The sequence below is a fragment of the Leuresthes tenuis genome, unplaced genomic scaffold, assembly GCF_036924035.1.
Source record: "Leuresthes tenuis unplaced genomic scaffold, fLeuTen1.0.hap1 SCAF_1, whole genome shotgun sequence".
NCBI classification, from domain to species: domain Eukaryota; kingdom Metazoa; phylum Chordata; class Actinopteri; order Atheriniformes; family Atherinopsidae; genus Leuresthes; species Leuresthes tenuis.
This window is the reverse complement of record NW_027325355.1, coordinates 19,353,105-19,373,170: the sequence shown is the minus strand read 5'-3', so window position 1 is coordinate 19,373,170 and position 20,066 is coordinate 19,353,105. Positions and strand designations below refer to the sequence as shown.

The following is a 20,066-nucleotide window of genomic DNA, read 5'->3' as shown; positions in this document are numbered from 1 at the left end:
ATTTAATCAAAAACTAATTTAAACATTTTGGAGGGCATTTAAGACAAATTATTCATCGAAGTAATTCAATTATTCACGCTTCTAAACCCCTTCAAAGAGAGGAAAAATAACTTTCTTATCCACAGAGACATGGCGCCTCTCTGTGGGGATAATGTGGTACTGCACCAAAATGTCACTGAACAAAAATGCGTTTTATTTGTCTTCCGCTGAGACCCCATTGTGGTGAATTTATGGTTGTCGTGTTTTGGGGATGAACACCAAAACCATTTAGAAACTTGGACTTTGGTATCTCCAAAGAAGGTGACTTTCCTCAGATTCTTTTCACAACCTGAGGCAATAACATAAAACCACCTCAGCGCGTAGACTCAGGAGCTGTCTTTGTTCATATTCAATTTTGTTTACCTGATATCAGACAGAAAAGTAAACCTACTGCTGGACTGAGAGCCACACATCCGCAAAGACAGGAATGTCCACGTACGGTCCTCGAGGGCTGCTGTCCTGCAGGTTTCCTTGCTTCAACACACCTGATTCAGATCATTGGCAGGGTTATGCAGAGCGTAACAATCTTTTGAAGATATCTATTTAATCTGAATCAGGTGTGTAGAAGCAGGGAAACATGTAAAACCTGCAGGACAGCGGCCCTCGAGGACCGACTTTGGACATCCCTGCTCTAACACATACACTTTTTGAGTTTATTTGGCGCCCTCTAGAGGTTAAGCTCAGGAAGCTCCAGTTCTCAAATGTGTCCCAAATGTCTACTTAATTTAACACAGGAAAAATAAGCTTTTCAAATTTAGAATAAACGAATAGATGGATAAATAACATTTTCAAATAAACAAGAGTAAGTATTTCAAACTTGATTATTTAAGCGCCATTCTTGGGTCAATTCATTTAATCTGGAGAACCCTTTCTTTTAAGTTCCTGGGATTTTCTTTTGTGTATGTATATATATAGTGACTAACATGTTAATAATGATAATAATAATCACGGTAATAATGTTTTAATTTCAAGTTTCCGTTAAAGGTTGATGAGGTCACTGGATGAGGTCACTGACTGGGGTCTGCGGCAGGGTCGGACCGTTGAAGGCGACAAATGAAGCGGAGTAGCTAACCCTTAACGGGCCATGTTTAATCTTGGAAAATAACCTGCACATCGTTTCAGAGGCGGAAATTAACCAGATTAATGTGGTTATGGAGGTGGCGAACCAAAACGCGGTGAGTAAACTGTCCTGAAGGCGTTGCTAATATTTTAGCCGGCTAACGGTGCTAAAGTAACTCAGGGACGTCGAGTTATCTTTCGCTCAACAATTGTAAGTTATTTGTTGTAGTGGTTCCGTGTTGTATTAACAACCTTAAAGCCGAGAGATTAGTCCATGATATGTAACGAGACTCTTTCATTATGTTTATGTAGGCTCAGTTCTGCTCGAATAAACCGAGCGAGTAAATGTGCCTGTAAGCAGTGTTGGTGAAAGCCGCCCAACATGGTGTTTTATACAAAGGTCATTCTGTGTGATTTCAACGATTAATATTCACAGTTGGCACAGCGAGCTTTCGGATAAGCTTTCGGTATAAGGTGCAGATAAAAACCGATGGAAATGACACGCTAAAATTAACCAAAAGTTTGAAAAATGTCCATTTTTAACTGATACTTAAGTGAATCTGTGCAACATTTTGAATCTGTAATAACACCACAAGGGCTTTAACTGGACCAGACAGTGTTAACTGTTAATAGTTTATTTATCTGCTCTCTGCAGGTGTGTCAACTTTGTTTCACTTTCAAGGACATCGTGTTTATATGTTTGATGGACTTCAATGAGATCTGCTTTATCTATGGGGGGTTTAAAAAAAAAACCTCATAGACCAAGCATTTTTCTTCTTCTGCAGTTGGCTAAAAACAAAACATTTAAAACTTTATGTGTACATGTTAGGACTAACATGGACACTGCTGCTGATTTGCCTTTGCCCTGAGCTCAGGTAAACACAGGAAAATGTGTTACTCTTTACTTACACAAATAGTTCTTATATTAAGTAAAGATGGGGGTCGTTTCTGCTGATAAGAAACTCCACATCTCTGCCTCTTCGTACGGGGGACGCTGAGCCTACTCAGACTCACACAGAATGACATCGTGATTCTTTGTCATTTTATTTTCTGCCTGTTTTCCAAGGTGACGTCCAGCCATTCGTCTCACAGCGGCAGCAGCTCCTCCACGCCTGATGTGTTGCCTCCAGAAAACCACGGTGACGGCCTGACCTGCCACGCCCCCGCCCCTGGTACCATTATCCCAAACCGGATTTTTGTTGGGGGAATCGACTACAAGGTGAGACGTGGGCTCCTGTCTATGTCTGCTTTGGTGTAGAAAGATGGAAAACAGCAAAGTATGTGATGAAGATAACTTCCAGGACACATTTCACAAATGCCCCCGACTGGTTGCTGATACACACAACTACTGTTCCCCTATGGGATGGATTATCTTTTAACCAATCACCAGCCATGGGAGTTTGAATTTTTAGTTATAACACAGTCAAACATGTTTGTGTGTGTCTTAAGATTAATGAGAGCGACCTGCGACGTGTCTTCTCACAACACGGTGCCGTGAAAGAGGTGAAGATTGTGATAGACCGCTCAGGATTGTCAAAGGGGTGAGTTAGTTACACCCTCTGTTTGATTTTCTATCCTTCAACTTTGAGCATCATTCACAGATTTACTGTCAGTCAGTTACAGCATACTTTGCCTACTTTGTCTATTTGAACAGATACGGGTTTGTTACATTTGAAACTCAAGAAGATGTACTGAAAATCCTCAATAATGTGAGTCGCACAACCTGTAACTACAGTAAACACACCATGCAGATTATTTACTCCCCAGATACTGTTGTCTTATATTGTCACCTGTTTCATTAAAGGCTAATGGAATTTGTTTCAAAGAAAAAAAGCTCTGCATTGGCCAGGCTGTTCGAAAGCATCAAACTTCAGGTCAAAGTAAGTCGACGGTGCTGTACCAAATTTATGAGCTAAATCCACTCACAGATTGCGATGGTGTTCCGCTCTTTTACTGGCTCTAAAGATGATTGGGTTCCTTCTGTTTCCAGCTAAAAATGCCTCCCAGGCCCACCCTGAACCTGCCGTGCCTCACCAGGTGTCCTGTGGGACTTTGTACCTGACCACATCCACAGGCTATCCCTACACCTACCATAATGGAGTGGCTTACTTCCACTGCCCCAACATGAACCCTCCACCCCACCACTGGTCTGTAAGTACTAACAATTATCTCTCCCAAAGAGCTCTTAGATTGGATCACTGGATCATCTTTAGTTTTCCCGCTAGTTGAGTTGGATGTTTAATAACGGGCTTCAGCGTTCAGTTATCAGGATCATTTCCTGTCTATGTGAGTAAAAAGAAGCAGTAATATTTGACCCTTTCCAACAGTCTGACGGTATAACCCACGTTCCCCAGTCCAATAATGTTCGAGACAAAAAGAGAAAACCTTTTGCATAGCTAATTTGGTCAATAAGTTGGATTGAAACAGGCCACAGTTATAAATGAATGAAGCAGCGCTTCGGAGAAAAAATGAATAATTGTCTGAATTAATATTTCCTTGTAGCCTGCACCGCGGCTGATGCTCTCTCAGTCCCACCAGCCTGTTCACCAGCAAGCAGCGTATCACCAGTACCAGGTCAGCTCAGCCTCGTAGTGATCCAGTAATTCCCCAAAATGTCAGCAATTAATCAGCTTGGCAGGGGTTAGAACTTCACTGAATAGGTTGTTTTCTTTCTGCCGCACTCTCTCCCCAGAGTGTCCCGAGCCACTGTCAGTGGAACGCTGTTCAGGTTGGTGAAACAAAGTCATGCTTTATTTTTAATTCTGAAGGATTTAGTCACTTATTGAAGGAGACACACGTGGTTCCTTTTTAAAAAACAGACACAATTTTCTGTTGTCTTCATCAAAAGTTTGTGCAGATTTTAACTCCAGTCAAAACTTTCATTAGAATACCTTCATAAACCTCTTAGTCTGGCTGTCCGAGGTTCAGCGAATGTCTGAACATCTGAGCGAGCCTAGAGTGTTGCTTACTCCTGCGGCGCTCACAGCAAACGGTCAGAAAAGAAAAGAATGGCGGATGAAGCGGGCTAAATAAACATGGAGAAGATTACAGAACTTTTACATGTCCATTTCCATTTCAAAGTTCTTCCAGACAGAGCCAAAATTATTTGTAAGCACTGCGACGTTAACTTGTCTTTTCACCGGAGTACTTCGATCATGTGACTGTAGTTCCAATAAATACTTTTTTTTTTAAATAGACTATTAGCAACACGTTTTAATGACGCAGTCAAGCAACGTGCAGTGATGCGGTAAACTTAAAGATGTGTGGAGATATTTTAGTGTCGGAGAGCGAGAAAAGAATTGAGTGTTTAAGCAGTATCTAGAGGGGGTTCCTCTGCAAAGACCTTTGCTGCTACTGCTTACCACAAGCACACACTAACCTGAGCCTTAACCTACTGTGACTAAGTAGACTTGTGCCAAAAGGACAATAATTAATTTGTTGTGGGTTCATCCACTTTTATGCACTTTAGTTTTTTTGGGAAAGCACTTCTAAGGCAGGTTTTGTTTGAAGGCCTCCAGAGTGGATATTTCTGAACTCGGTTATATAGAAGTAAAATAAATGTGAAACTACTGGAATTTTCAAATGTCAGAATATTAAATAAACATTTACTTTCTTTGAAAATAATGTCTAAAAATGTATTTTATTTATGCAATATTTAAAAAATAAATTAATGAAAAACTTAACCACATTCGGCCAAGCGTCTGATTTTTATTTGGCTTCGGCCACAAATTTTCAATTGGGTGCATCCCTCGTGTAGATGAAGACATTTCCACTGCGACATGCTCAGTGTGATGTAGACATGCACAGCATGACTTTGAAGGCCTGAATATATGCTCTGAACCAAAGAGAGAAGTGTTGATGTTGTTTTTGTTTGCTTTCTTTTTATTCTTCACTTGAACACTTCAATGTTTGCTGTCCAGGTGCCCTCCAACGCAGTGGTGTACTCTCAGCAGTCAGAGTACTTATGTCAGACTGCTGATGGAGGCTCTTTCCAGCCTCCTGTGCCCATCATGGAGGAAACCACGCCAGAGGTACAGATTCTAAAAGAAAAATCCAAATGACAGTGAACTGAAACTGACTGAGTTATTCTCTGGTAAAAACTCGAAATATGAAAGTTGTTTTCTATTGTGATCGGAGTGTGGCTCTGCATTTTCAGAGCTTTAAAGTCTTGGGTTTGGATTCTGCGGGGTATGTTCGGTGGGGTTGTTTTTAACTTCTCTCACACTTCCACAGTTTGTGGAGCCGCCGCTGCCTCATGTTTACCCGGGAATGACACCTGTCGCTCTGCAGTATGACCCCGGAAAGGTGAACCAGCATTTTCCGTATAACCCAGCAGATCACTGAGGGGAAATGATTCAAAAGCCTTTTTATTATCGTCAGTAACTCTTTCCTGTGGTCTGTTCGGTGCGTGCATCTGAGTGCCGTCAGAAGGTGTGCGTCTTGTTCTAACAGAGCATCGTCACACGGCAAACAATATCATCCGAATGGATAATAACCATCTTCCTTTCTCTGTTACCTCCATCATCTCCACGTGATTCATTCTTCACTGAGCCTCTCTGTCGTCTTGTTTTCCCTGCAGAATCTGATGTTTCCACCTCCGCGAGTCCGTCTGACCCCAAAGTACCGCCGCTACATGCACCACAAGGACTACCACTATCTGCCAGAGTCAGCAGAGTCACCAGACACCTCTCTGTTTCATACCTCCCAACCTCTCATGTAGACTGAACTGTTGACAGCTTCTTATGGGGAAACATTCCACAATCAGCACCATGAATGTCCTTTCAATCAGTTCCTCGTGATTCTCCTTGAGTTTAACACTGAATCCATCGCATGGAAGGCCTCACACTCAGCCAGTTCTGCCCAGCTGGGTGACTGACGTTTACATGCCGGCTTTTATTTGATATAGCGGTTGCTCCTCATTAATTTTTTTTATCCGTATTTGCGTATGAAAAACAGAAGAGTTTGAATGTGTTTTCCAGTAAATCCAACTTTTACTATAGATAACTTTACCAACGTTACAACTTTCATAGAGACGGAGCACAATGAACGCGGAGGTTTCAGCTTCTACAACAGTTTCCCATCATGACCTTGCCGCACTTCCTTTTTTACTCAAACATCGACGTAAAATTCTCGTGGGAAAAGCTTACTTTGAATGTAAAGTGCCACCCAAATTTCAAGCTTGATTTCTGCCCTATAAATGCCCTATAAATGTGGGACTATTGGACCTCCATAGCACCTGATACAGGGTCTCTTGACCGTGTTCCTGGAGCTCAGACTTTGTAGTTCAGTGTTGACGCGAACATGACTTGAACTCTTCTTTTGTTCATCAGCATCCGTTTGCCGTGGTTTGCTTTTCCTTATCAGAGTTACGCAAACTTTGAAATAACCTGTTTTTGTATTCCTTACCATGCCAGCACTCCGTGCTGTACGCACATTATGGATCAGTCATTTCACGGAGAACGACCTGAAAAACTCTACATTACTCTGTAGTAGTTGTGTTTGAGGGATTCGGATGCTCTGAATGAGCGGCCTTATCGGCGTCGGGACCTTTCGGGATCCTTTAACCCACTGTGAGTGGCTCGCATCCCGCTATTCTGAACATGACGATGTGAAAAAGTTGCTTTTTGCTGGGGCTTATCTGCTCAATATCAAACTAGAATTGGTTCGATGATGTAACGCAGAAAGCTGTGTTAGTGAAATCAACAGCAACGCGACGATTGTGTGTGCGTGTTTTGCAGTTTCACGGCACAGTTCCTCCGTGCGAGTGAATCGCTTACTTAGCAGTTTTGTTGATGGAGAGTTTTGCGTTTGAGATTTTAAGATCCGAAAGCTTATTCGGACGGAGCGCTGTGGTGCTTTTCACCTTTAAGTGAGCTGACGTCCTGTTAAAGCACCTTCAGAGGTTGAATATGTTTAAAAAAAAAAAGCAGAAAAAGAGTCGGGTCTGTTGAGCAGCTGAGAACTCGGCTGGTATGAAAGTTATGTGTGAAGCTGACTAAAAGCTGGATTTCTCAGCTACACAAATGTGTAACTGAAGCCTGTGTAGGTGAGGTTTTAATTACTTGTGTTCGCATCGTTTTTATATTCTCGAGTTCAATCTGACTTTTTACGTCTTTCAAATAATAAACAATTCTGCCCTGAATATAATTCCAGACTGAATCGGTTTTAAATATCTGTTTTGTCATAAGATTTCTGACTGCATGTCTTATTGTAACAGGACTCTGTTACCCTGTCACATTCCTATGGTTTGTGCTTAGATATTCGCTTTAAATTGTGGGTGTGCTTTCAGACCATTACTGTATTTTATTTCAGTAATGTTGTTTTTATTTGGGGTTTAAACGAGGCTTTCTTCTGCTTAACAAGCACAAGGCAAATTGTATACCCTAACACTAACCATCCAGAATTGTTTGATTGTACATTTTGTTCAGTGTTTTGGATATTTGGAATGCTGATGTAGCTCTGTGATACTGCATACCATAAGAGTCTGTTTTAGTTCAGTGTTTGGAGTTGTTTAGTGGAAATAAATGTTTCCCTCAGTGCACGGGCTGCGATTTGCATTATTATGACGCAACTCTGACTTGGTGTGTGATGTTCTGTGTCCGTGAGGGTTCTGTCTGAAATGACAGTAAGTGTACAGTAAACGGTGACGTGACTCAGAACAAATTTATTTGATTGCTGAATATTCTGGCTTTGTAAAACATGTCTGAAAGAATGAATGAAACCGTAAGTGCCCGGCTGATTGAGATGAATGTGTACTGGCCGTGTCACCAAATGCTCAAAATATGAAACTGAAACATCTGAAAATATGAGAAGTAATGTCTTTTAATCTTTACAAAGCCTAAAACGAATGCACGGCCTGCTGTGAAATGCACATCAAGTTCTCACAAGGGCCAAATTACTGAAGCTCAGAGGTAGTTTGACCTATTTTCCTGGTACTTGAATCCAAGGAAACAAGGTCAAGTTCAGCTTGCTGTCTCTTGCAGTGCTAACATGCTAACTTTATTTCAGATGTTCATCGTGTCCACCTTCTCAGTTGAGCTTATTTCTGTTATCCCTGCTGGAAAAGGTGAAGTGAATGATGAAATGAAAGCTCACGTTTGATCGTGAATCTATCAGACTAATAGAAGAATTAGTTGTGGCTGCATTCCAGACTGAATTAGAGGGCTTAATTGGGTCTGTCACACTGCCAGCATAGACGGGCTCGAATTCAAGCCATTTCTGAGCTCATTTCTGTAAAAATGAGGTATTAAGAATGTTAGATGACTTGGATTCATCAAGACTTCCACAAACACCTTAATTTTTGTTCTCCTTCATATTACTTAATTGGCGTGATGAGTAATGGTGATGAGATGAAGGTTAAACTTGTTCCAGCACTGCTTTATGGTGTTAGGAAATTTAACAAAGAATGCAAATAGCTGCTGTTGTTTTGTTCTGCTGATTCTGTGACCCTCAGCACATCGTTGTGTTTTAATCCATAGTGATGAACATGTGAGAAGTGGACAACAATAACTCATCATCCCGCTGTGGTGTGTTGCTATACATACCCAGATTTGTTTTATAAAACCTATTTGGATGACAATGCTTTATGCTGTGCCATCAAACCACTACTTTATATAAAAGGACAGCGTCACAGAAAGTGTCTGTTGGCTGTCAGTCTGGCCTCTACTCGTATAACAATGGGAAAGGTAAGTTCATTGTGAGTTGTTGAAAATGAAAAACAGATGTTGGGAAGCAGGCGAATGATTAACCATCGCTGTGCAAAACCATTGCAGATCGTATTCTATGAGGACAGGAATTTCCAGGGTCGGCACCATGAGTGCATGAGCGACTGTGCCGACCTGCATCCCTACTTCAACCGTTGCAACTCCATCCGGGTGGAGAGCGGCTGTTTCATGGTGTATGAGAAACCTCACTATCTGGGCCACCAATACTTCTTGCACAGGGGGGAGTACTCCGACAACCAGCGCATGATTGGCATCAATGACCGCGTTCGCTCCTGCCACATGATTCCCATGGTAAGCCTCAGGTGACATTTAAAAGAAAAGGTCATTCATTAGTATGCAATTATGAAAGTATAGAGCGGCGGTTTGTTGCTGTAGAAGAGCGGGAAAACATATTTCAGAAGAAAATTAAGTAACATTGAGGTGAAAACAGGTCTAGCATTAAAACCCATGAGTTTCCACCTCAAATCTATGATAAAAAAAAATTAAAAACAAGCTTTAGACCAATTTAATGCTTTACCAAATTAACTAAACTTTATCTGAAGTTCTTAAGGAGGACCTTTGGAATATAAGTCATTATTACCATGCTCAGGTTCTTCCGAGTTATGGTTGATAACAGCTTCTGCAGCTGAGAGGCTTAATTTGTTTGATTTACTGCGGGTTTGAGCATGAACGAGATCTGAGAAAACTGGGAGTCGCCTGAAAGTTCAGTGGTTTTAAAAAGGTTGACTGGTTTGTATGCTCGCGGTCAGAAAATGTACCACTTCTACTGGCCCAAAAGTGACACAAAGAGCAAAAACCGACCAAATATTCTCTCCACGCAGCATCGTGGTCCCTACAAAATAAGATTGTACGAGCGTCCGGACATGGGAGGCCAAGTGAAGGACATCAGCGACGATTGCCCCAACGTCCAGGACCGCTTTCTCATGTCCGACATAAGCTCGTGCAACGTGGTGGACGGACACTGGCTGCTATACGACCAGCCCAACTACAAAGGTAGGACCTACTACCTGAGACCAGGTGAATACCGCAGACACAGCGACTGGGGCGGCACCAGTCCAAGAATTGGCTCGCTCAGGCGAATCACCGACTTCAATTAAAAGTCTTCTGAACCCTGCTCTTCTGTCTAAATAAATATACTTGACTTAAACTGTGTGTGTACATGTCTCTGTATCCGAGTTGTGTTCATTTTTCCATCATCTGTTTGGCTTGAGTCATCCTGTGGTATATCAGACTTGAACACACCAATAAAAGAAAACAGATGACCACACGAAGGTGTTTAGATAGACTTTAAATTGACTTTATTGATAGAACTTTACATAAATAGCGCGCAGACATGAGCTTTCTCACACAGTGATACGTTTGACTGATCCCACCCTGGGATTCATGCTCCCCCACTCATAAAACCTCCTGTATTCACCGGGGCGCATCAGAAACTGGCGGCCCCTGTAATTGGGATGCTCGTAGAAGATCCAACAGCCGTCCGTCACGTTGGAAGAGTGGATGTCACTGAAATGGAAGCGTTCAGACAGCGAGGGACAGTCCTCGGTCAGCTCCATCATCTGGCCTCCAAACTCTGGACGCTCATAGATCATCATCTTGTGAGAGCCTTGGTGCTGCAAAGAAGATGAGTTGATTTATCAGCCTCCTTGAGCAGTGAAACGCATGTAAAAAGTTTTAACTTGTCACACTGAGGGTTACCAATGGGATCATGCGGCAGGATCGCACACAGTCATTGAATCCCATCCAACGCTGGTAGTCTGAGTACTCGCCCTTCCTTAGGTAGTACTGGTAGCCCATGTAGTTGGGTCTCTCATAGACCATCCAGTCACCACTGTCCACTCTGATCGAGTTGCAGCGGCTGAAGTGGGAGTGCAGGTCAGAGCATTCACTGCTGCACTCATAGGAACGACCCTGGAATTTCCCGTCCTCATAGAAAATTATCTGGAGGAAAGTCAGTGAGGGTATTCAAAACATTCAAATTGGCTATTAAAAAAAAAAAGGGGGAAATGTGCGCGCTATACCACACAGAAAATGGCTCAGTTTAAACAGATTGGTCTGAATAATCCATGCAGGTAGGAAGCACAAAAGAGACCCAGCAGAACTGCCAGCCTTACCTTGCCCATTGTGTCTGCTAACTTTTGTCGCGCTGTAGCGGCAGCCGTGGGCTACAAGCTGCCTTTATAACCCACCAGTGACCTGTGGCATTGTGAGTCAGAACAATGACTGGGCTCGTCAGCTTTTTCTCACAGAAAAGTTGTATGCGCGCTCTCTACAAATGCATATCAGCAATTTAGTTTGAGCCGCAGTTCCAGCCACATTTGTTTGATGATGGCACACTCATAAAATCTACAAAATACTGAAAAGAAATTATTCAAGACGGAATTAATCTCCAAGAACATTGCTTTATTTGAATAGAGTGACGCAAGAAAGGATGAAATAGCAATTTGCAAGAGCTCATTTTCTATTTTTCCAACACCAATTCACATACGACTTTATCTTTGTACAAGAGAATACAGAAGATCAGTTTTCTCAAAGTTAATGCAGATAGTTGTTACTGCATGTTTAGAGCTGTTGTGGTTCTGCTGTCAAATGACAGTCCTGTCAATATAGGCAAGTTACTACATTTTCGAAGCATTTAATGCCCATAAAACATTTGGAGTAGCCTTGTAAAAGCATAACATAAAAGCATGCCACATGCCAAAATCCTGTGAACACTACCCGCGCCACTGCCTCTGCACACTGCAGCCGCTGCCTTTTATAAGAGGATCAATTCACAGAATGTTGCTCTCTTCGTGTCAGCACGTCAACAACTTGTTTCAGGAAAACATCCAGTTTGTTCGGCTGCAATCCCCCACATTGTGATATGCTCTATGAGGCAAGCAGGGGAATGTAATTTCAGTACAGTCTGCATGTGACAGATTTAATACAGCCGAGCAGCTCAACTCAGAGCATGGGCAGCATCGAGTATACGGCTTCTGTGCTGATTATATGGTGAACGGGCAGCTTTCAAAGACCAGTTAAAACATCCACATACTAATTATTGAAGTGTCTGTTCTGGTGCTTGTTTAATAGAACTATTTTTCAGCGTCATGCCCACAGGCAGCCCCATCCATCTCTGACTACAGCCTTGATCTAGCAAAAGAAAATATATTGTGTTCATGTAAACTTTGACCAGCTGAGGGCAGCAGCAACTTGTTTACTGCTAAACAAAAATGTCAGTCAAGTCAAGTCAAATGTATTTCTATAGCACATTTCATGTACAAAACAAAATAAAAGCATTGCAGCGGGGAGTGGAAGAAGCATTAAAAATACATAAAAGAACATAAAGAGAAACAAATAAAATAATCAAAATTAAATCAAAATTATTAAAAACAAACAACAGTCTAGATCAGTTAAAAGATACCGTGCAGATTTCATGCATGGACGCATGAGAAAATAAATGTTTTTCACCTGAATTTAAAAATGTCTACATTTGGTGACAGTTTGATCTCCTCTGGCAGTTTGTTCCACTTGTTTGCAGCATAACAGCTAAATGCTGCTTCACCGTGTTTAGTCTGGACTCTGGACTGGACCAGCTGACCTGAGTCCTTGGATCTAAGCGCTCTGCTGGGTTTATATTCTCTGATCATGTCACAGATGTATTTTAAAATCTGTTCTGTGACTGACTGGAAGCCAGTGTAAAGATTTTAAAACTAGTGTGATGTGTTCAGATCTCTTAGTCCTGGTTAAAACTCTAGCAGCAGCGTTCTGGATGAGCTGCAGATGTTTAATGCTCTTTTTGGGAAGTCCAGTTAAAAGACCATTACAGTAATCGAGTCTACTGTTGATGAATGCATGGATGAGTTTCTCCTGGTCTGGTCAGAGGTTCTAAATGATCTGTTAACAGAGACTACTGAATTTTATTAGATTGCAGAGTAAATTCATTTGTCTAATCATCATCTATATAAAAAAAGAAGACCTGAATTCAGATTGTGTTTAAAATCCGCCCGTCTTGTGTCATTTGGAGGTGATATGCAGTGTAATTATATGAGTTATCATATCTGTTTACACATGCTTTCACTACAAGTTTGCCCTTGTATTCAATCTAAACACCCAGCTGTTTGTTTATATTTGTGCCACATATTAGGTCAAACTCATTTATGGAAAATGACGTTAAAAAACAATTCACACTAGTTTGCAACCTGTTGATTTATTGTGCTCTTCTCAGTGTGAAAGAGGTCAATTCACAGAGTATTGTACATTACAAGTGTAACTACACCCAAACAATGCACAGGTCACAGTTTCAGAATAAAAAGGCTCCTCCTGTCTGCCCTCAACTTGGACAATTTGTTAATATTAACAAAGCAAACCATCAGCTAAATAATCGCAGACATTGATACGTTTGCACATCTGCCCATCAAAGTTCACAATCTTGTGCTGTTTCCATCCAGCTGCTGCAATGTGCCTGCAAAGAATTAGAAAGATAACACTTCCTTCCTTTTGAGAACTGAACTTGTTTTTCCTTGACAAAAAAAAATTAGCTTGAGCTCAATAAGTTCCCATAAATCTCGAGAGTCATGCTTTTGAGCAAAAGCTAGAATTAGTATGAACAATATATTCACTTAGTAACAGAGAGGTGAGGTTGGCCATCAATTTCTCATTCAATTTCTAAGACTTTCACATGTCTGCCATCACCATTCATTGATAATCATCTGGCCCATGAAGTTGGGTTGCTCAGAGACCACGAAGGTTCTGCTCTCTGCCCTGCAGAAGCTACATTGGCACTGATATTCTCATTCGAGTAGCCCTAGAAGTTTTTCTCTCTCTCTATTTTGCCCCAGAGCCTACAGGTGGATGCTGGGGTGGTGGAGGGACTGAAAAACAGGCAGTGTGCGTTATTGAAGGGTAGCAGCGGAGAGCTTTGCAGCTTAAATAGGCCGCCCAGATTGGAGGGGTGCGTTTGATTTGTGGTATGTAGAGTGTGAGACAGATGGAAGAGAGCAGAGCAGCTTGAGTTGCCTGCCTGATCTAGTTCACAGAAAAAATCACACATAGTTTCATGGACGTTATGTGCTGCAGCATTTATGCACATTTACACAATAAAACGAATTAGCTTGACATCAAATGTAGATGAATTAGTCCCCTATTAGCTGCAACCCAGATCTGTGCCCTACATTACCTTTCCGCTCATGATTTCTGTTGTTCTTCTGCATCAAGTGACATCAAAAGAATCTGAAAGGCTTCAGTTGTATGAAATAACCGAGTCAGCTCATCATAGAAGCCCCTGCTGCACTGTACAGTACATCAATGCTGTGAACACTGCAGTCACTCAAATTAAACTGTGGTGGGGCAGACTTCATGGTGACAAAGCAAACTAGATTTAATGCACATTAATCATTTTCATTGTAGGACACAGATTCAGGATTTCAGATAGATGCTTATATGTTATGTTCATCTTTGAAAGGTTGAAGGAGAAAAAAACTACATCCTCTCATAAATGAGAAGCTAAGTTCTGTGCTAGAAAAAACAACAACAGCCTTCTGCTATCAACAGTTCAATGGTGGCTAACGGTCGAAACAACGTCTCATAGGTTCCACCAAGGCGTCCCGTGGTAATTTTGTCTACGCCACCATCTTGCACACAGCAATATACAAACCTAATTACAAAAATATGTGGGAACCAGTTTGAAATAAGAATAAAAACACTGCAATGACTTCTAAATCTCAAAAGACAACATTTCATTTACAATAAAACATAGAAAACATATCAAATTTTGGATGTCTCATGAAAAATATTAGCTCTTGAATTTGATAGCAGCAACATCGTCTCAAGATGTTTGGGACGGGCAACAAAAGGCTGAAAAAGCTACGGAAACAGCTGTATGAACTTGTTGCAGCTAATTAGTTTATTGGCAGAAGGTCAGTAACATGATCAGGTGTAAAAAAGAGCAGCGATGAGCAGTAACGCGTCACTGTAATCCGATTACTTTTTCAAGGAACGAGTACAGTAAAGGATTAGATTACTGTTAGTCTACTGTTAGGCAAGCATGCAGCGTTACTGCCTTACTAAACCGTGACTTTGTTTGTGAGAGTGTCTCATGACAGTCACGTATGAGCAGTGCGACGTTAGTGCGCGCGTAGATCAACAAGAGATAACATGGAGCGCGCGAGAGAGCAGGACCATGCAGCTTTTAATGCTTGGATGTACCGACATTACTTTGAGTTTGACGCGGTACAAAGTGACAAAAACATTCGCGTCCACTGTACTCTCTGCGTGGGAAGAAATATTTTATGTACAGCGAAAAATTCCACTTCAGATCTGAGCAATCACCTTGCAATCCGGCACAGGAATGTGAAAGTCATTGAGAAACCTTCGGATCCCCCCACTGACATGACCTCAGCGGCTACCACATTCAATTCCACCTGGCAAAACTCCGACAGCCCTCTCCTGCTAAACAGGGGAACATAAGAGCGACCGGTGTTTTGATGTTTTATTTTATTTAATTCTATATGATGGAATTTGCAGAAAAAATAGAATTAGGCTGAAAGCTCTATTGCTTTACAGCGTTCTCAGGTTGTGCATCATGTTTTTGAAAAATAACTAGGTAAAGTAATTATTAAAGTAACTAATTACTTTTGAAAATAAGTAATCATTAAAGTAACTGGATTACTTTCATGGAGAAGTAATCAGTAACCAATTACAGCTTTTACTTTCACGCTATCCTAAAGACAGACGTTGCATTCTTCATATGACCTTCATCACTGTGCTGTCAGAGTTGCAGATGTTTCCCCATTAAAAGCCAACCATCTGTCACATCCTTTTGAGTCTAATCTGTCGACTGACCCTAAACCAACTCTCAGTGCTTAATTACACCCAAATTCTTTTCGACCAGTTTTGAATTTCCTTTTTTTTTCTTTTGTTAATTTCCTTCTCCTAAGCTAATACATAAAAATTGCGTCTTCAGAACCCCTCGGCATCAGTTTTAACTGAAGGGTAGTTTGATAAACCCTAAATGTACGAAAGCGATACCTATGAGACCTTTGCCAAATGTTTTCCAAAGGTTTTGTCACTGCAGCAGGGTTAGTCATTGCTTTAATCAAGAAAACTGAGAAGAAGTTTGTTGCAGAAGGAAGAAGTTTTCCTTATTGGTTGTGGTTAACTTTTCCAAACAATGTATTTAACCTCAGTCTGAGAACCATGATCTAAAGTCTCATGACTTAGCTTCTGGGGTCAAAGCCCAATATGTCTGAGCTTCAGTTGAAGCCAGCAAACATTAGTATAAATAGCTAATGAATTACCAGATCAAAGACAACAGTTGATGGTTTCAGAGATCCGTTTTGGATGACGTGTTACATGCTTTTTCCTCTTCTCGTGACTGTTTACTTGCATGCAACCAAAATCGGCTCAATTGTAATTAGTCTAAGTCACCTGCTTTACAACATAAACTAAAAATCTTGCAGTACAAAAGTTCCACCCTCTTGACCGCTCTTGGAGTTTTTTTTCTTCCGAATTCAGACTTTATAGTATTTATTCATCCTGTCCCAACAGTATTGTAATAGAGATCATTTGTTTACGTCATGGAAATTTGCAAAAAAAAGGAGTCGACTTAAATCAGGAATAGAAAGGTTTCCGATTAAATTTCTCTATAAAGAAAGAAGTGAGCCCCATATCAGTTATTCACTACAAAGAGCAAAACAGATGCCTCAAGATGTTTTTTTATTTTTCTTCTACAGTTTCTTGTGACACGGATGACAGTCAGCACACATCTGTGATGCGTCTAATAGAGCTGATTTTCATTAAGTTGCTCATTCCCATTTCTCGGAGGTTCCTGTACTCTCCGGGCCGAACATAAATCACTCGGCCTCTGTAATTGGTCTGCTCAAACATCAGCCAGTGGCCGTCCATCACAATGCAAGACTGGCAATCGGACATGTAAAATCGATCCTGGAGAGACTCACAGTCCTCCATCAGCTCATGCATCTGGCCTCCAAGGTTCTCTCTTTCATAGATCCTCATCCTGAACTGTCCCCTGTGCTGTTTGAGGAGGTAAAGACAAGTTAGTTCTCTGCTGATTTACTCGACCGCCTTTCTTGACTTGGATGAGTGCTTTAAGGTCACAAAGCCATCAAAGACAGTTAGAATTTTTCAACTGACTTTACAATGATGTCTAAAGGTACCTTCAACAATCCTGCTTGATAAGACAAAAAACACCCAAATATCTTACCATAGGGATCATGCGGCAGGACCGAATGGTATCCATCATTGCCATACCCATCACGCCTGTCATGCCCGTCATGCTCCTCGTGAACTGAAAATCGGAGAACTCTCCTCTCTTTAAGAAGACCTGGTTTCCCATGAAGTTGGCACGGTCGTACACCATGAAGCAACCGCTGTCAACCCTGCAGGAGTTGCAGCGGTTCAGGTGCATGTGGATGTCAGAGCAGTCACTGCTGCTCTCATAGGATCGGCCCTGGAAGTTCTTCTCCTCGTAGAAAATGATCTGCAGCAAGAAAGCAGGAAATAGTTGTGAGTTACAGCTTCTTTGACATAGGATGATTTATTATACGGGAGGATTTTCTTTTGCATGTTCATAGTTGTCATAGTTGTATCATCAGATCTCACAGCATACAAGCATATTACAGATATATTACCCTGCCCATGGTGACGGTTTTAGTTTTCCTCAATGATGCCAATCTATTCCACTTTTATATCAGCTGCAGACCACCTTGTACACCTTTGTTTGAAAGATCATGACTCATCATGAGGTTCACGTGACTCTGCATTGATTTGTACGGTACACCTGAATAGTTATTATTGTGTTAGATCTGGGTTCAGAGAGGTCATGCCAGGTCATAACAAAAGCAAAATATTCCTGTAATGATTTCATATTTTATGCATTTTTATTTTGACACAAGGCCAAAGCTTTGTTCCTTGGTTCAGTCCACAGAAATTCTTGCAGTTTGCTGAATGATGCTTTCACAACGTTAAGTCTCATCTTTACATCTGATGTCCAGCCTTTATAGAACTTTGCAGAAAGATGTGAATTAAATAGTTGACATTGCTAGAAGCAAGCATAAAATCCAATATTCAATTCAGTTCCAACAGTATTGCAGATTCTGACATACAGTAAAGCCTATAGTGCTGCTCTGTGCCACAATATAGATTGATGACTCAAAGGTTTCAGCACAAGCCATGTGGAAATCCTACAGCTGTGCAATGTATAAAAAGGGAAAAGGGTCGATGTTGATGCTGTACATCTGAGATTGGCTCACAAAAATCATGACCATGGGGAGGGTAAATAAAACTGTCAAAACACCAAAGAAATTGTAACTTTGCAAACATTTAAAGAGAAAATTGACTGCCTATTGCAGCCAACCTTAAACTGACAAACATCAAAATAGCTGTGAAATCTTTTTTTTTTAATGTATATTTCTTTTTCTTTTGCAGATCATTTTCTACGAGGACAGGAACTTCCAGGGTCGCTCCTATGAAACCAGCAGCGACTGCCCCGAGCTCACCTCCTACCTGAACAGGTGTAACTCCTGCAGGGTGGAGAACGGCCTTTTCATGGTCTTCGAGAAGTCCAACTTCATGGGCCATCAGACACTGGTGAGGAGGGGCGAGTATCCAGACAACCAACGCCTGATGGGAATTAGCTCGAGTGACTGCATCAGATCCTGTCGCCTTATCCCCATGGTAGGTGGAGGTGTTTAACACACTCAGCTGCATTGGGGTACAGTTGCACCAGAGAGGATATTCCTTTATGACTACCGTAGGCAACTGATTTGGATTCTTAACATTTTAACATTTTACTCAGTGTCGACTTAACTCTAACCTTCTTATCTATACTCACCGGAGTGGGACTACTGTTATGATGAATTGTGACAGGTCTTTACTTCCCTTCCATGCACCTGAAGGAAATACTACAGTAGATTGTAGATTTAGAGGTGAGGCTGAATATTTATTATCAGTCAAAGTCATATCCCGGATATTTCTCCCTCCTCAGCACCGCGGTCCCTTCAGAATGAGGATCTTTGAGAGGGAGAACTTCGGAGGGCAAATGCACGAGCTAATGGAGGACTGCGACAACATAATGGAACGCTATCGCATGTCTGAATGCCAGTCCTGCAACGTGATGGACGGTCATTGGCTGATGTACGAGCAGCCTGGCTTCAGAGGCCGGATGGTCTACCTGAGGCCAGGGGAGTACAGGAACCTCAGAGAGATGGGAATGGGAAACATTACCAGGTTCAGCTCCATCAGGCGCATCATGGACACCTATTAACTCAAAGTCTGAATGTACCAGATGAAAAAATAAAGCAAGCTAAAATCCTATGTTTCTCGTATCTGCTTTTCATTGTGGTGTAAAGAAGTTGAACATTTTGTCACTTTATTTTATTTACTTATGGAAGAACCAGCACTGATGGTGTAAGACTACCTCCAGTTTTCAGGAGTGCATTTAGTTTGTTTTGTTTCTAGTACTGAGTTGTTTTTCCTCCTCAGGGAGTGATTTTGAGTTTATAGTTCATACTTATAGGTCCTCCTCTTAGCAGTGAGTTTCTGTTGTTTTCTCCTCTTTTCTTGTACGGTTATTTCCTCCTTTATTCAGAGAGGTTTTTGTTTCTTAGATTATTTCTTTCTGATTACTTTTCTTTATTAAGTTTTATAGATTACATAGAAAGCATTTTCATAGCTTGTTATTTTATCACTCAGTGCTGGAAGTTGGCGATATTGATGAGGTCTGCTGCACAGTCATCCTCCTGCATCCGAGTCCTCTTTAAAGTCTGACAGAATGCAGTGAAATCACAGTAAAGTAAATGACAACAAGGAAACTAGGGACACACCAATTGTGAAATTTCTGGGCCATGTTGAAAATAACAAATTACCCTTAAACATTTTTTTTTTATGTATTTTCCTTTTGATGCCAAGGAAACGCTGAAATATGCTTGATCAGAACTGAATTAACTGTTTTAAAATATTTCCGCCCTTTATTACACGATCATCAAGTAAGCATAAATTATTTCCAAAATAATAAGTAAAACTTTAATCTATAAACTGTACTATAAAAAGAACCTTTCTGTTAAACCATGACCAACTCAAAGACTTTTCACTGCCTGCGACGCCCAATGATGTGTTTTTGTTCCAAGCAAAATTAATCTCAGAAGTCAATGCACCACAACCAGGACACAACAGACAAACACTGACCTCTGCTATTGATTTATGTTATCCTGTTTACTGAAAATTGCAGTTAACAAGCTGAGCATC

The 20,066-nt window shown here is 41.2% G+C and overlaps 5 protein-coding genes across 5 annotated transcripts; 3 read left to right on the top strand and 2 right to left on the bottom strand.

The window, feature by feature from the left end:
* The first annotated feature begins 1,190 nt into the window (after positions 1-1,190).
* Positions 1,191-5,818, top strand: LOC140291006 (protein boule-like). The gene is made up of 11 exons (XM_072379386.1): positions 1,191-1,214; positions 2,165-2,317; positions 2,548-2,639; positions 2,753-2,807; positions 2,903-2,978; positions 3,089-3,249; positions 3,601-3,672; positions 3,791-3,826; positions 5,019-5,129; positions 5,332-5,403; positions 5,678-5,818. Exons 1-11 carry the CDS (start codon positions 1,191-1,193, stop codon positions 5,816-5,818), a joined length of 993 nt encoding a protein of 330 aa, XP_072235487.1.
* A 2,938-nt stretch (positions 5,819-8,756) lies between these two features.
* Positions 8,757-9,919, top strand: LOC140293635 (gamma-crystallin M2-like). Its single transcript, XM_072379546.1, has 3 exons — positions 8,757-8,783; positions 8,871-9,113; positions 9,644-9,919. Exons 1-3 carry the CDS (start codon positions 8,775-8,777, stop codon positions 9,917-9,919), a joined length of 528 nt encoding a protein of 175 aa, XP_072235647.1. The 5' UTR covers positions 8,757-8,774.
* Positions 9,920-10,165: 246 nt separating this feature from the next.
* On the bottom strand, positions 10,166-10,945 carry LOC140315559 (gamma-crystallin D-like). The gene is made up of 3 exons (XM_072393214.1): positions 10,937-10,945; positions 10,521-10,763; positions 10,166-10,435 (listed from the first exon to the last, which is right to left on the bottom strand). The coding sequence occupies exons 1-3, from the start codon at positions 10,943-10,945 to the stop codon at positions 10,166-10,168; spliced, it is 522 nt and encodes a 173-aa protein (XP_072249315.1).
* Positions 10,946-16,550: 5,605 nt separating this feature from the next.
* Positions 16,551-17,461, bottom strand: LOC140315393 (gamma-crystallin M3-like). Its single transcript, XM_072393198.1, has 3 exons — positions 17,453-17,461; positions 17,026-17,301; positions 16,551-16,835 (listed from the first exon to the last, which is right to left on the bottom strand). Exons 1-3 carry the CDS (start codon positions 17,459-17,461, stop codon positions 16,557-16,559), a joined length of 564 nt encoding a protein of 187 aa, XP_072249299.1. The 3' UTR covers positions 16,551-16,556.
* A 781-nt stretch (positions 17,462-18,242) lies between these two features.
* On the top strand, positions 18,243-19,119 carry LOC140290990 (gamma-crystallin M3-like; the record flags this gene model as incomplete). The annotated part of the gene is made up of 2 exons (XM_072379384.1): positions 18,243-18,497; positions 18,808-19,119. Coding segments are annotated over 2 exons (534 nt in total), but the record flags the coding sequence as incomplete, so codon positions are not given.
* Positions 19,120-20,066: the final 947 nt, after the last annotated feature.

Excerpts from the sequence above, each read along its gene's own strand:
- LOC140291006 (XM_072379386.1), top strand. The coding sequence starts at position 1,191 with ATGGAGGTGGCGAACCAAAACGCG. Across the intron at positions 1,215-2,164 it reads AGGTGGCGAACCAAAACGCG|GTGACGTCCAGCCATTCGTC; the intron begins GTGAGTAAACTG and ends CTGTTTTCCAAG. Across the intron at positions 5,404-5,677 it reads TGCAGTATGACCCCGGAAAG|AATCTGATGTTTCCACCTCC; the intron begins GTGAACCAGCAT and ends TTTTCCCTGCAG.
- LOC140293635 (XM_072379546.1), top strand. Across the intron at positions 9,114-9,643 it reads CCTGCCACATGATTCCCATG|CATCGTGGTCCCTACAAAAT; the intron begins GTAAGCCTCAGG and ends CTCTCCACGCAG.
- LOC140315559 (XM_072393214.1), bottom strand. Across the intron at positions 10,436-10,520 it reads CCTGCCGCATGATCCCATTG|CACCAAGGCTCTCACAAGAT; the intron begins GTAACCCTCAGT and ends TCTTCTTTGCAG.
- LOC140315393 (XM_072393198.1), bottom strand. Across the intron at positions 16,836-17,025 it reads CCTGCCGCATGATCCCTATG|CACAGGGGACAGTTCAGGAT; the intron begins GTAAGATATTTG and ends CTCCTCAAACAG.